The sequence below is a fragment of the Xyrauchen texanus genome, chromosome 12 (assembly GCF_025860055.1).
Source record: "Xyrauchen texanus isolate HMW12.3.18 chromosome 12, RBS_HiC_50CHRs, whole genome shotgun sequence".
Classification (NCBI taxonomy): Eukaryota; Metazoa; Chordata; class Actinopteri; order Cypriniformes; family Catostomidae; genus Xyrauchen; species Xyrauchen texanus.
Genome location: NC_068287.1, coordinates 43,360,080 through 43,376,672, shown reverse-complemented (window position 1 = coordinate 43,376,672; position 16,593 = coordinate 43,360,080). Strand labels below are relative to the sequence as shown.

The window sequence follows — 16,593 nt, the reverse complement described above, 5'->3', positions numbered from 1 at the left end:
AGATTTTCAAAAGAATCACAAAGTAAAATTTGATTTCTGTAAGTTATTAAAATACAAACGTCCCTTTTATGCGCCGATAACTGCTGCTTTAGGCTAAATAGCTAAACACGTTATATCTGCTTTTACATTTACACTTTTGGAAGACACTTTTATCCAAAGCGACTTACAGTGCACTTATTATAGGGACAATCCCCCTGGAGCAACCTGGAGTTAAGTGCCTTGCTCAAGGACACAATGGTGGTGGCTGTGGGGATCGAACCAGCGACCTTCTGATTACCAGATATGTGCTCTAGCCCACTACGCCCGCCACCACCACTTCCCATCCAGAAGAAAAAATATGCAATACAAATCATCAGAAAATATGTTTTTGACTATTGATGATAAAATTATCATCGCAAAGGGGAGGATCAACATCTAGATTGAGCTTGTAGTCCACTCAGAGGCCGAGATATTCAATGAAATAATGAGGGTGGTGCTTGAACTGAACATTAGACTGAATGTCTATGGACGTGCACATCTGTGAGGGCTAAAATGCGTTAGAGCGCCACCTACATTACAGATCTGTGTATTGTGATGGAATGTGATAAACATTTGTTTCTAGTGCTTGCTGCCATCTAGTGGAATAAAATGAGACTTTTTAAAGTGAGGTAGAGTGAACTAAACCTAAATGACATGTTAACAAATTCTGGAAAACAACAACAAAAAAATTATGTTTATCATAAAAATATAAACGCATACAATATATATAAATTTTTTTTGCGGTTCTCTGAAAAGTGAGACCATTTTTTCAAAATTAGTCCACAGTATGTGTGAACGGTGAGCTTTTAAAGTTCAGTTTTTAAAAACCTTGGAGCTTATGGTAGGTCTGTCTTTAAAGGCTTATAAGCTATCATTAAAACCAAGTCTCCTACGGAGAACATTTATGGGATTTTGACTTCCTCAACCCGGCTGTTGGGCGATATATGGAAGCGCAGCGTAGTTCTAGCGGGAAGACTAGCAGCTGTACATCATCACATCATTAGCTGGGTAACTCCCAGCCAATCACATGTAAGCCGTTGCTTTATAAGTTTGCTCACAATCTATCACATTGCTGTTTCAGTGTCTAACACGGCAACCTCCACCAACCCACCACCACCAGTTGTGCTCCGTCTCGCACGGGGGTAGGCTCCTCGCCCCTGCCTCCTATCTCCGGCAGGATATGATGGTTCCGAGTACAACTCCCTTGGACCGCCAAAGAGAGACGTTACTATTCTGTTTTACATTCATCAAATAAATATCATCTTAAACCTCACTCAAGCCTGCGTGTCTTCCCGATAGTAATTGTTTTAGTACGTCTGGAATACTGTATTAACCAATCAGCATCCAGGACCAGAATTATCCTTTTTTATAAAGATCTATCATAATCACCAATTCTAGATCACAGTTTCTTTAAGCAGGATGAGAGATCAGATGAGCAAAACAAAGACAGCAGAGGAAGAACCAAAGCAGGAAGTGAAATCGACTACAAGAAGAGGACAAGCAATGTGGAGTACCTCCGCGGGAGACTGGCATACAACTCCATCTCAGTCCTGCAGCGTTTGAGACACGAGGACAAGAGAGAAGGACAGGAAGAGAGAAAGAGAAAAAATCGACAACAATTAAAAAGGCGAGAGGTAGAGATAAGAGTAGTGAGAAGATATACAAAAAAAGATAGACAGGTTGTAGTGCAGATACAGTGAAAGCAAGAAAGTGTGAGAGCAACAAACATGCATTAAACGGATAAAACAGACAGACCGCAGAAAGCAGGGGCTGTTCACACCGAAAGCGTATTTGAGCCCATCTGTGCTGTATTTCAATCGTTATTTTTTTTAATTGTCCCAATTAGATTGACTATATATTTTAACTTCATATGTGTATACAGTATGTGTGATTAAAAAGTCATTTTGCAGGTCTAGAGTTTATTAGAACACTACTGTTATGATCAGGGCTGGACTGGGAAGAGAAATCGGCCTGGGAATTTACATGTCAACTGGCCCAACTGTTGAGCGGGGGGGGGGAGTGCATATCGCGGTGCCATTTTGTGGTCCGTTCTGCATAACGCGGCGGCTCATTGTTGCTTATCGCCGCTCATTCGACGTGTTTTGCGGCCGATCCACCGGCCCACTCGGCTCTCCCGATGGACATTCCGCCCATGATCGGCCCAAAACTGCGTCGGCCCACCGGGAAAATGCCCGGTATGTCAGATTACCAGTCCAGCCCTGGTTATGATGGACAGATTATTTTAACTGGTTGCATAAACTACTTTGTGAAGGAAAAATACTCTGAATAAATTACTTTAAAATGCTACATGAGGTTTTCATCAGTTTGTCTGTAAGCATATGTGTTTTCGTGTGCATTGGTTTGACAGACCGACATCAATTATCTTATATAAGTCACTTTGGACTGTAAGTCACAAGACCTTTCAGGTAACGAAAAAAAAAGTGACTTATATTCCAAAACATACGGTATGCAATTTTAAGATTGACATATTTATTGATGGAACGCATGCAATTTGTACATTATTAAAAGCTAAAATGTAACAAACATGATGAAAAACTGATTGAATAAAATGTATAAAATGTATCTATAATTAACAGCATTAGCTGAGAGAGAATTTATTTGAATATGTAAACAAAAATGGTCATCTAGCTTTATTTAGCGCAAGAAGTGTCCTGTCTGAACGGCTCCTGAGTCATGCAAGACTTATATAAGTGAAGTGAAAAGACAAGGAAAGTGTGTCCATGTTTACCTGGTCGATGGTGTGGACGTGATGGAGCGGCGACCCAGGTTGATGTTGTAATATGGACTGTCGAGGTCGGCCAGAGAGAAGTTGGGTCCGGTTGCTGTAGCAACTGGGGCTGTATTATAAACCAGAGAAGAGTTTGATTAATCATGATTAATCCCAGCATCCATCACCGTTGCCACGACAACACGACACATACATTAAAACTCCCAATAGTCACATCAGTTGTAAGACGGACGATCCGGAACAAGAGGGGCTGACGATTTAACGTGTTACTTTATTGTGATTAATTATATTTTAAAAAAACAATGAATCATGTCCCCGGACCTTAATAAGGAATTTTTCTACCATCGGAGCAATTCAAGCATGAAGTACCGCCTGTTTTCACTAGAGGGCAGTAAGTGAAACTCGCTGTATATGCAATGTGCAGTTGTGCAGAAAGCAAACCACACTTACCGAGAGCAGACAACACAAGACAAGAACGCGATTAACTTCGTTACCATTTTACCAACTGTCCTATATTTTCGGCAAATTTATGATGTCCCATATTGGACCAATTATAGGGGGGATGTCCTTCTCAAAACTACTAGAATCATTAAGGAACCTGAATGATCAAGTGGAATCAGAACCAGAATTCAATACAATTCTCATCCCATAGATCATAAAGGAGATCACATGACTCACTCTGTGACACACGGACAAGCTCAGCCACGTTCCACACACCTGACGTCACGAAACAGTCCTGGAAACTCAAATGCCCTGCAGAGACAGAAAAAAACCAGATATGAAAACACAGAAAGCCAAAAAATTTAACATATTTACTCATCTGCACCTGTGAAACACACACACACACACACACACACACACACACACACACACACACACACACACACACACACACACACACACACACAATAAACTCAGCACAACTGTCATAAAAGGGCCGGGAGCATATAATTACAGTCATCAGTTGGCATATGTTCTCCGTCTCTAAGGAATAAGAGGCTAACCCATATTTATGGTTAACTCCAACACAGCACGCTCAAATCTCAGCTTAAACTTAATGAGCACAATAAAAATGCTTTATGTCACACACTTAGAGATTGTGTATTCAGCTGAAGTGTGTGTGTGTGGTGCACTGCATACAAATATACAAATGTATTCAGTTTTTTATTGCTCAGAGGTTGCTCTTTTTTTAGTTTGGGAGACTCAGTTCTCAGTTAAGGCAATTTTTTACTGGGCGAACAAACAGGGGTCTTTTAGTTCATCTCATGGTTGTGTTCTGCTGAAACGTTTGTTTGGTGCTATTTCTCCTATTCATGCACATAAAAACTCTTTGTGAGAATCAGTGACCTAAAGAGCGGAAATATTCTTCTAAAAATCTTTATTTGTCTGCAGACAAAAGAAAGTCACACACATCTGGGATGTTCTACATGCACACAAACACAAGCACATATTGAAAGTCCATATGTAGAGCAAAATAACGTACTGTACATAAAAGATGGAAAAAACACAAATTAGATCTCTTTAAAGGGAAAGTTCTCCCAAAAAAGAACATTTTCTCATCATTTTCTTACCCTGCCATACAAGACATGTATGAATTTCAGTCTTCTGCAGAACACAAATCTAGATTTTTAGAAGAATATCTCAACTTTGTAGGTTCATACAATGCAAGTGAATGGCGGCCAGAACTTTGAAGCTCCAAAAAGCATATAAAGGCAGCATAACAGTAATCCATATGACTCCAGTGGTTAAATCTACATCTTCAGAAGCAATATGATAGGTGTGGGTGAGAAATGCCCAATTCCCAATGCGCTCAAAGTCCTTGTGGTGACGTAGTGATTCGCCTCAATCCGGGTGGTGGAGAACGAATCTCAGTTGCCTCCACATCTGAGACCATCAATCCACGCATCTTATCAAGTGGCTTGTTGAACACGTTACCGCAGTGTTGAGGCTTCAAACTATTCTCTGCGGCATCCACACGCAACTCACCACGCACCCCACCGAGAGCGAGAACCACACTTTAGCGACCACGAGGAGGTTATCCCTTGTGATTCTACCTTCCCTAGCAACCGGGCCAATTTGGTTGCTTAGTAGACCTTTCTGGAGTCACTCAGCATGCCCTGGATTCGAACTCGTGACTCCAGGGGTGGCAGTCAACGTCTTTACTCGCTGAGCAACCCAGGCCCCAATGAGATCTCATTTTTGATTGTTCTATCGTTTATGTTTAGTACATTGCTTTTGCTCTACATATGGGCTTTCAATATGCATTTGTGTATGTGGATTGAATGGGGGAATGGTTATGGTTCCACACCCATCTGTAGAACTGGCTGAGGTCAGCGTGTATGTATTGTATGTGTGTGTGCCAGTTAACTGCAGTGAGGATTTCGCATGAGTCAAGTCAAGTCATTTTTATTTGTATAGCGCTTTTCACAACACACATCATTTCAAAGCAGCTTTAGAGAAAATCGTGCATTAACAGAAAATGAAACTGTAATATCTAGAAGGTATTAGAGTCATCACTGTACAGTTTGATTAAATACAATTGTGAATTGTGTATAAAAATATGTAATTAAGTAATAATTGCATTTATAACCCCAGTGAGCAAGTCGAAGGCGACTGTGGCAAGGAACACAAAACTCCAGAGATGTTGGTTAATGGAGAAAAATAACCTTTTGTGAAACCAGACTCACTGTGCGGGCCAGTTCCCCTCTGACTAACATCATGAATATAATGCCAATATTACTTATTTATGTGCAGTGCAAGTCATGGTTTAAAATTATTGAACTAAGTGAGCATTAAGGGCCAGTGATTAAACAAAGATTTTGTATGAACTGTAAGATTGTCTTTGAAGTCCATCCTGTATTAACTGCAGAAGTTCACATAGATGCAATTGTCCTTGTTAATTGGCTGATGAAGGCTTTAAGAGTGTAGTCCACCAATATACTGAGGTGTTTCAAGCAGAGATCAGTGAGGTGCTTCACAGTTCAACCTGCAGGTCATTTCGGTGAGGTCTATCTTAAGTCCAAGGTTCAGGCAGTGTCATATGAAGTATCCCATGTCTTATGGTTGGAGTTGGCATCAGTTCATCCTCTGAAGTCCATCGTAATAAACTAAAGTGTTGTCTTGCTGGCACTGGCTGCATTTTGTCATTATCACTCAGAGACACGTAGAAAGTGGAGTCCAAACCCAAGCAGGAATGGAGCTGGATCCGGACGGTTCTGGTGACCTCGGGATAGGAGTCCCGAGGTTGAGACAGGGATACAAATAGAATAATATTAGCACAGATTCCATAAATTGTTTTGTAGAGTTATAGATCACAATCAATGTTTCTGGTTTCCCTTTAACTCCCCTTCAGACGAGGCTCATGTTTATAACAATAACCTGGGGGATTAGATTCATTTAAACTAATATATTCATCTGGTTTAATCCAGGTTTCAGTCAAACAGAGCACATCCAAACTATGATTTGTAATAATTTAATTTACAATCAGTGCTTTGGTTGAAAGAGATCTAATATTTAGCAGCCTTAACTTTATATGATGTTTATCTTCAAATGTTTAGGTTGACCTAAATCACATTTGTTACAGGTGATTAAGTGAGGGGTATGTGTTTGGTAGTTCTGGGAACAGACACAGTCTCTATATGATATCTAGGTGATACAGTCTCTACGTGTTGTACTTTATGTGACCTATGTGACGTCTCAAGGCAGCTAGCAGACTTTCGGGTTAGCCAGTCTGTCTGCTTCCTGACCTGGGCCCCAGTTAGTCAAATACTATCACTATTAAGACTATGAGCGAAATTACTAGAGAGGACAGAGGCACCTTCCCTGGAGGGATGGAGTCCGTCTCTCTTAAGCAGGTAAGGTTTACCCCAAAAACTGGGTGTCTGACATCGTTTTTGTAAGTTCACACACCTCTTTAACATTATAACTTAAGTGATCTTTGACTGGTGAAGCCGGACATTTTTAGTGATGACATGAATAACAATTTTAGAAAATCTAAGTTTAGCCAGCACTTGTACTACCTGCATCCGAAACAGTATCTACTGGCTTCTCTTTCTCACTGACCTCCACATGCGTTTGGATGCGTGTCTCTAACTCATTAACTTCTCCATCAGCCTGACTAATTCCTTGCATTTATCACATGTGAATCACTCACTACTGATGGAAGAAGCTATAGTAAACATGTGACATGCAGTGCAGGAAGCAATAACATGAGAGGACACCGTTACTTACCACAATTGTCGGTTGTTGTTGGTTGTTCCTGAGCAGAGACAGTTTGAGATCGATGTGAATCCCTCATGTGAATCCCTCACACAATTGTTTGTTATTATGGTTGTTCTTGATAAGCAGTGCTTTGAGATCGATGCAATAATCCGTGTAACACAAGAGAAAATGGGTGTGTGCTCTAAAATGCACGCAGTTTAATTGTGATAAAAATAGAAAGCAGATGCACGCAGAAAATGCACGCAGTTGAATCGTGATGAGAGTATAACGCGGGGGAAAATCCGATGCACGTTGAAAAATGGCAGGTATTAAAGATTAAAAGCTGAAAACAGATAGATAAGAAATGCTAAAAACGTTAGCAGGCTACAAACACAGACTCGAGCTAAGCGCCAGCCAAGCAAACCACTTAAAGAAAGATGACATCCCATGAGCATCCCATTTGCAAGAGCTCCGTGCCGCAGCCATGTGGTTCCCATCAGCCAATAGCATCAGAGTGATTTCTATCGGGAAGACTGAAGTTTGAGATGCCATTTATTTGATAGATCTAAAACGGGAGGTAATGTCTCTCTCTTTGGTGTAGGCCCCGTCCGGCAGTCCGAGGGAGTTGTACCCGGAACCGTCATGTCCTGCCGGAGATAGGAGGCAGGGGCGAGGAGCCTACCCCCCCGTGGGACAGGGCTCAACTGGTGGTGGTGGGGTGGTGGAGGTTGCAGTGTTAGCACACCGAAACAGCAATGTGATAGATTGTGAGCGGACTTATAAAGCATTGGCTTACGTGCGATTGGCTGGGAGTTACCCAGCTAATGATGTGATGATGTACACCTGCTGGTCTTCCCGCTAGAACTATGCTCCGCTTCCATTTATGAGCATTTTATGAAATTTGGCACACAGATAGAGGACAGTCTGATCTGTTATAACAGCAAATGTAGCATCTCTACCGCAAACCCTCTAGCACCACCAACTGCCCAAATCGTATTTATGTTAATAACTTTTGAACTGTGAGTCCTAGAAACGAAATAATTTTTTTCTTGACAATTTTTCGAATTTAACTCATCCTAGGCCATTTGGCCGATTTGCATGAAAATTGGTTTGCATCATCTAGAGGCACTCCCGACAAGAATTTTGATAAACCATACTGTTTTCGAATGGTGCTTCATCTAATTTGACAAAGAATGCGCAAAATTTAACTTGAGGCTGTATCTCTGCAATGCTTAGAGGGATTGGGACGAAACTTGGTACTTGTCATCACAATTAGGCCCTGAGGTTACCTGCATCATTTTGCCACACTGCCCCCAACTGGTCAGGAGATTCATTATAACTTATAACTCTTGAATGCTTTCCTGCATGATAAGCATCATGCCCAGATAGTACCTCAGCAGTTTCAGAACAGCGCCACATACTGGACAAAAATTCTAAGAACTAGCTATTTTTAAAATAAATGGGTTTTTTTATGATTGAAAGTTCACTTTTTCTAACTCCTCATACACTGTTCATCAGACTCTAACCAAACACTTGTTACAAAGCTTCTTTTGCTGCTCATGGATAATTGGCTTGATCACAGTATCGGTGCTTGCAGCTATATTTATTATTATTATTAGTAGTAGTAGTATTAAAGTGAATATTACATAACTATAAAGTTTCTGTTATACTTTTTTCCATTTAAATTGAGCTTTTATTTTGAAGTGCTTCTGTGTTGCTATGACAGTAGCTTCTCAATCTGGAAAAGCTGGTCGCTACATGACTCAAAGTGATTATTAAACCGCAAAAGGCTACTATTTAATTAAATAGCTAATATTAAAATAAATATGTAGTTTGTATGTGGCTCATGCTACAAAGTGAATTAGTGCTTTGCTTGCTGTCATCTACTACAAACATGATTGTTGTGACGAGGAGGAGGGCGGGGCCTGACTATGCATGCCTGGCCCCTAATTGGGCTAATCAGCTGAGGAGAGGGATAAATGCAGTGGAATGCGGCAGTTCAGGAGAGAGAGCCACATGCAGCTGCCATGTGTGTTTATGTTGTGTGTCTTTTTGTTTAAGTTCTTATTAAATAGTATTTTGACTGTTCAGCCGGTTCCCGTCTCCTCCTTTCCCAACCTTAACCTTGTTACATTGGTGCCAAAGCCCAGGAAGGAGGAGGGATGCGATGTCGTGGAGACCTCGCCACTGCCATCCACCCAAAGGAGCAGCTGCGGCCATCCGCCGGGGGACAGAGGAGTTGCTGCTGACCGCCTGGATGCGGAGAAATGGCCGCCATCAGCGAGGGAAGGAGGGGCTTGATGCTGGCTGCCTGGAGCGGTGGAGCTGCTACCAGGTGCGGAGGAGTTCCCAACTGGCCGCCAAAACGCAGAGGGGTGTTCCTTCCACCTGGGGTCAGAGGACTCGCTCCTGTCCGCCCGGGGAGGAGTGGCTGTGATCTCTCCTCTCTCTCTCTCTCTCTCTCTCTCTCACTGTCGCTCAACCTTGCCCTTCCTCTCTCCTCTTTATTGTTTTGTTTTTCCTCTCCTTGTCCCCCTCCCCAGCCCTAGAGAGGTGGGGAAAAGCCTGCCGGCATGCGCAGCCAGAAGGGTTACATTTGAAGCATGCAGCACATGCAAACTATATATTTATCTCATTAAATCACAGCTTTTGTGGTTAAATAATCTTACTGGAACATAAAGTTATTTTAATTAGTGCACTGAATGTTTACTAATGACATTTGCACGTAAGATGGTATTGGTTTTTGGTATCAGGGCAACTTTACGAATTCAGTATCAGACCCGATTCCACATTCCCATAAATTCACATTTTTCACTTACATATTACCATAATTCTAGTCACCAGATTTTTTAATTGATCCACTGAACTAAAGTGCATTAAATAATAATCAACATAAAAAAAAAATAGATTGTCAAATCATATTCTCAAATGTTAATAAAAAAGTAAAGCAATGAAACAAGCTGGTTATAATAGTGCCACGGTACTTCCCAAGACTCAAGCTTTAGCTAAACATACACTAAACAGACGTCTTTGTCCATTGAGCCGCTGCGTGAAGTGCAGGAGCGTTGTGTTTTTTAGATGCCGTGTCAAGATAAAAAGAGCTTCAATCTTTAAAAATTGTGTGACACCTGCTTTCTGTTAAATTGTATTCTTTGAGCAGCATCTAGCATTTTATTGAGCGCAAGAATGTGATAAATCCGAAGTCATCGTCAGTGCTTGCCGCACATACAGCATTTTAATGCACAGTTTTGTCATTCACACGTGCGTTCCTATCTTAAATTCGATGAATGTTAAAATTTCACATTTTAATTTAACAGCCTTAATTGGGTGGGACTTGATAGTATCCAGCAGTAATTGATTGTGAAAAGCAGCCTTTCCATACAAGAGTTTGCATTGGATTGTGGAGGACTACATCCCTCTGGAAAAGAAACCTTGATGTGTATTTTGAAGGTAAACACGGTTAATTTCATGTTGAATTCAAGAGTGTATGCATCTTTGATAGGTTCTGGTTTTAGTGGTGCTCGACCTACCATTGGGCGGAGGCTTGATATCTGCTTCTCCTTGTTGGTTTGAGTTGTCTGATTGTCCAGATTCTACAGAAAGGACAGAAAGAGAGAGCAGATTAAACATGGGATGGAAGACAGGTTGAGTCCAATGCTGCCTGAATCAATTAACAGATGTAGAACATTCTGAGTATTCTCTTCCAGCACATATTCAATGTAGCGTTTAGAAGGCTGGAGATGACTCGTGTGAAATGTGCTTTGGTTCTGGACCATTTACATTATATTCAGGAGATTTGCGCATTGCTTGGACATGAAATCTAATACTCTTTCCTGGTATTTGTTGTATTTGATACATTGCAAGTATCATACTACACTTCAGAAGATAGATTGAGCCTGATGGTGGCATCATTTTTGCAAACTGATATTATTTGGCTCCTTACATATAATGCGGCGCTTCTGGGGTGAAATTTCCACTTAGTGGTGCAAAATGCTATAAGTTAATTTACTCCCAATTAGATGAGGTAAATGCTCAATCGAGCAATTAAGTTAATGCTCAATCGAGTTTTAAAAAAGCATAAAAATCCCATAGAAATGTAAAAATCGAGTTGCTATTGTAACCAGTCCTACTCGCCGCACTCCGAACGGGACTCGAACCTAGGTCTCCGGCGTGGGAGGCGGGTGCTCTAACAAGGAGGCTAAAGGCTACAGCCCCTAGCCTCAGTCGCTAGTGCACCTCTTGAGGTCAGGAGAGTGAGGTTTACACACTGCTCAGCTATCTATCAGCTGGCTCCCGTTACACTCACCCCCCTAAACCTCACTCCCATCCGGGTCACGGCACCAATGTAACCGGTCCTACTCGCCCCGTTCCGAACAGGACTCGAACCTAGGTCTCCGGCGTGGGAGGCGGGTGCTCTAACAAGGAGGCTAAAGGCTACAGCGAGTGAGGTTTACAGAGAGTGATGTTTACACACTGCACAGCTATCTACCAGCTGGCTCCCGTTACATTATTTCCCTTGTAAAAATGCATGGCACGGTTTTAAGGCCACAATACGTGATAGTCGCAGAAACAAACAGCAAAAGCACTAGTCGTGTAGCAATAAAAGCTTATAATTTGTTTGTAAAAACGTCAATACTAAGATGATAAACCACAGAACATCTGTTCGACTTTGAAACAAGATCTTTATCCCAGAATTGTAGTCTCAGGTGTGTTCAAAAACACATAAGAACTGAAGTGCAAAGGTCATGCCAATGGTAAATAATAAATGCCATTGGTTCTTGAATCCCATCTTTTTTGTTTTCTTTTCAATATTATACTCAAGTAAAAACAAGTTGTACAAGTTGTTGTCCATTTTAGACATGAAGTTGCACTGCTCTGAAACCTTTAAATCTGATATACACCCAAAAGCGGCCTGATGAAACCCAACTCTGGCATAAGTAAGATGTAGACAAAGGCTGCTGTGCTGCCATATAGATGTTTGGACAATGTCTCCATAGGCTTTTTATTTTCTCAAGTATAGTGATCTTGGAGAGAGACCAGACCTCTCACCGGTGTTTGAATTGGCCGAGACTCACTACCCCATTTGTTTCTATATGCACTAGGTCTGCCTAACTATAGATTTTCAAAAGGATGCCTCAAAATGAATTTGGCCTCTCTTTCTGGCTCCTTTGTTGTGTTTTTCAACTTACACAAGATATTTGACACATTTGGCACAAAAAACATTCCTTGTGCCACAAATAACGAAGTCTGTAACTATTAGTGGCATCAAAAGTGCTGCAATATACAATGGCAAAATTTCAAAGGAAAACGTGAATGTGTTTGTCTGTGCAAAACTCACTTCCATGATGCAAGGCCTATTTTAGGGGGTTGCTAGGTCTTTGCTAGTGTGTTTTGGGTGGTTCCACAGTCCCCAGATCTTAGGGAGCGAGTAGGCATGTGGGGATGCAGCAAATTTGAAAGGTAACAGATTACGAGTTTGATCACTTAGAAAAGTAATAGCACACCTCTCCTCAAAATGTCAAACAATTTGAGGCCTCGTTCTTGTCCGTAGAAGCACAAACAATGCAGGTGAGTTACGTTATCATTTATTATGGTAAGGGATTTGAACAAACCCCTAACCCTAATAAGTAGCCATAGCAAGTATTACCAAGATTTACTAGCGTCAACAAAACAAGGGTAAAAACAATTTAAAAAGAGACACTAAAAACCCTAAAAAGATACAAGGAGCCCAATTTTTACTCTTTTCTCTCTCCTGTATCCCTTCGTCCGCTTGCTGCTGTTTTTCTATGAAATTCTGGCAGCCATCTTAGCGCTTGGCAGCCATCTTAGCATTGGCGTACCAGAGCATTCCTGCTAGCTTACAAAGCACCCACACACAGACACACTCCTGTCAGAGAGAGAAAACCTCTCCAACACACTATCCACTAAAAGCCTCGCCAATGAAGGGTATTTTCTGCTACTTGTGCTAAATGCTAATCGAGGGAGTTAAAAACAGACTGCCACCACTTATTTGTTTACAGATTGCACATGTATCATAGTGTGAGGGCTGCTGGTATGCAGTTCTCCTGTTTACTACCATATGTATATTCTACCACATATACTTCAATTAAACTTTTAGATGTAAAGCAAGTCACAGATATTTAATGCATTCAATTCTGGATGTTTCCCTGTTCAAACTTGCTAAAACACAGACAGCAAACTCCACTATGAAATGTAAATAGCATTCTAATCTGAATCTTTATTTGCTTGGTTCGCCTGAGAAACTTGGCACCACGCTAACAACGGTAACATCCACACTAGATTCATCCATTTAGAACAATTGCAATCCGTTCTGATAAAAGAGCGCCTTCTAGTGGTGTGGAGGTATGAGCACAGCTAAATAAGAAGTCTCGGATGACCTCCAATCCACTTACATGGCACATAAGTGAAGCTCAGTATGCAGAACTGGATGTGAGCGAATGAGAGATACTTAATATTTGGGCAGAGACAAAGAGCAGACGATAAGGGGGCTAGTTCATCAAAACTCAAGCGCACAAAAGAGAGACTGTTCAGCCTCCAGTCTATGGAGTGCAATCAACGCTATTATCAGCACGCAACCACACATACACACACACACACACACACACACACACACAGTACTGCATCTAACGATGTTCATGCTAATCCTTATCTACTCAGCACACACAGTCAAAGGACCCTTGAACAACACCATGCCAAAGATACTGGGTGACACACACACACATAAATGTTTACTTTGCTATCTAAATTGGGACATACCATCATGTTTTTTTATTTATAAAAATGTATAATTCACACTCTGAGTAAGCTGCCTTCGAAGTAGGTCTAAAGTGTGGATAAACACACACCTATGACAACACGTGCTATATGCACTAGAGGTATACCGATATATCAGTTTAACCGATTAATCGGTGCCGATAGTTGCTTTTTTTGTAGTCATTGACAAAAATGTATGCCTAAAGTTGCAGATAGTTAGTTGTTTATACTTAAAAGTCCCGTGTTATGCACCAAGTTTTTCTAGTTATTATTGGTATTTTGGTTGAACAAACTGCATCTGGGATTTTATTCCTTCTTTACTTTTCCTCTTTTCCCGCCATAGTAAAGAAAGAATAGATTTTTTGACTGATTAATTGGTTATCTGCCTTTCCCACCACCTTAGTTATTACATCAGCAAAATCCACTATTGGTTGACCTCTAATATGCACAAGTTGTTAATATGCTTATGTGACGCTCCTGTTCTAACCACTCCGTACGGGACTCGAACTGGAGTCTCCAGCATGGGAGGCGGGTGCGGTAACAAGGAGGCTAAAGGCTACAGCCCCTAGCGTCAGTAGCTAGTTCACCTCTTGAGGTCAGGAGAATGAAGTTTATACACATTTCACAGCTATCTATCTGCTGGCCACCGTTATACTCACCCCCCTAAACCTCACTCCCATCCGGGTCACGGCACCATTGTCACGCACCTGTTCTACCCGCTCCGTACGGGACTCGAACCGGCAGCTCTGGCATGGGAAGAGGGTGCGCTAACTAAGAGGCTAAAGGCTACAGCCCCTAGCGTCAGTCACTAGTGTACCTCTTGAGATCAGGACAGTGAGGTTTATACACATTTCACAGCTGTCTATCAGCTGGCCACCATTACACTCACCCCCCTAAATCTCACTCCCATCTGGGTCACGGCACCACTGTGACGCTCCTGTTCTACCTGCTCCGTATGGGACTCGAACCGGCAGCTCTGGCATGGGAGGCGGGTGTGCTAATTAAGAGGCTAAAGGCTACAGCCCCTAGCGTCAGTCACTAGTGTAACTCTTGAGGTCAGGAGAGTGAAGTTTATACACATTTCACAGCTGTCTATCAGCTGACCACCGTTACACTCACCCCCCTAAACCTCACTCCCATCCGGGTCACGGCACCATTGTCACGCACCTGTTCTACCCTCTCCGTACGGGACTCGAACCGGCAGCTCTGGCATGGGAAGAGGGTGCGCTAACTAAGAGGCTAAAGGCTACAGGCCCTAGCGTCAGTTGCTAGTGTACCTCTTGAGGTCAGGAGAATGAAGTTTATACACATTTCACAGCTGTCTATCAGCTGACCACCGTTACACTCACCCCCCTAAACCTCACTCCCATCCGGGTCACGGCACCATTGTCACGCACCTGTTCTACCCGCTCCGAACGGGACTCGAACCGGCAGCTCTGGCATGGGAAGAGGGTGCGCTAACTAAGAGGCTAAAGGCTACAGGCCCTAGCGTCAGTTGCTAGTGTACCTCTTGAGGTCAGGAGAATGAAGTTTATACACATTTCACAGCTGTCTATCAGCTGACCACTGTTACACTTAGCAACTGCAAACAACTACAGTTGATTAACTAATTATAACGATTACAGACTAAACAAAACCCTACCCTTAATGCCAGAACCATAGGAACGTTGTCAAACCTCAGTACTCAAGAGGGCGATAGAGTCACTTTCAGTCTGCGCCAATAAACTGGACAGGTCATTTGTCAAGTAAGTTGCTATAATTATATTCTCTTTAAACTGTTGCTCTGCCATGACAGTAGTTGACTTGAAAGAGAAAACTCACCGTAGAAGTTTACACTAATGTCTGCTATAGCGGCACTTTTGGATACATTGAGCAACGGGTACTTGCATCGTATTATAAATTGCGCAACATACAAAATCAAGCTTGCGTAGCTGGAAGTGGCTGCGTTGGTGTACTTGTGTAGAGTATGTTTCACCCTTAAAAGAAAACGTTTTGCAGTTTTACAATGAAAAGAAAAATCTTATGCATTTAAAAAAAACATTTTCAAGTATTTATACATCATAGTTGCACTCCCTTGGTACTACCTTTCATTTTCGCATATTTTAATGAAAAAACAAAAATAATCAGGACGTTTTCTTGACGGGTCTCGTAAGAATAATAATACAAAAAATCATAGGTATAACATGCACTGATGAATCCTTCACAACATGAATAGGCACATGCATAAACAAAGTAAATATCGTAAATTAGGACTCCATGTTGACAGAATTTAGCTTCTCCCAAAAGAGAAAACATGACATTTCCATGTGTGTTTTAGTTGGACAGGCATTTTAGATCCCCTGGATTCAAACGTCACAGCTTAGAATGACAAATACATGGAAAATGTAAACCACAATCCATTGCCCTGAAAAAAGACGAAAACCCACACGCCTCCACACCTTAAACACACACACGCACAGAATGAAGAGGCAGCAGAGCCTTTCCAATTGGGTTTTGCTTAAGAGGTTTATCGTTATGTTGCTAAACATTCTGACCTTTTTTTTAATCCATAATGCGCTTAAAATGTTCCAAACGTTCCTAATCCCCCCGGCGATCCCACACAGATGTTCTCTTAGCTCTCTTATTGGACTTTATTTGGGTATTTGCCCCCTCCACCACCACTTATTTATTCATTTCCTATCTTATGAAAGCATGCTGCATCCTGCGCCCCCTCAGTCCTTGTGTTCCCCAGCAGCCCCTGCAGTGAGCGCAATCGGTGGGCTTTTAGTTTTAAGGGGGTCGATACCTGCTTGTGACTCCCGCGGCTGTGACTTACATATGCATCCTTCCAGATTAATATGTATGTAGGTAGT

The 16,593-nt window shown here is 41.9% G+C and overlaps 1 protein-coding gene across 13 annotated transcripts in view; it reads right to left on the bottom strand.

Moving 5' to 3' along the window:
- LOC127652796 (nuclear factor 1 X-type-like) overlaps positions 1-16,593 on the bottom strand; it is a 211,539-nt gene that overhangs the window by 30,598 nt on the left and 164,348 nt on the right. For 9 of the 13 annotated variants that reach the window (XM_052139179.1, XM_052139180.1, XM_052139186.1 and 6 more), the window contains 4 exons: positions 10,498-10,560; positions 3,446-3,520; positions 2,768-2,876; positions 1,533-1,568 (listed from right to left, as the gene is read on the bottom strand). In XM_052139179.1, the coding sequence (XP_051995139.1) occupies positions 1,533-1,568; positions 2,768-2,876; positions 3,446-3,520; positions 10,498-10,560 (283 nt within the window). The remainder of the gene's footprint in view (positions 1-1,532; positions 1,569-2,767; positions 2,877-3,445; positions 3,521-10,497; positions 10,561-16,593) is intronic. The other 4 variants (XM_052139191.1, XM_052139181.1, XM_052139192.1 and 1 more) reach the window with 1 other exon arrangement.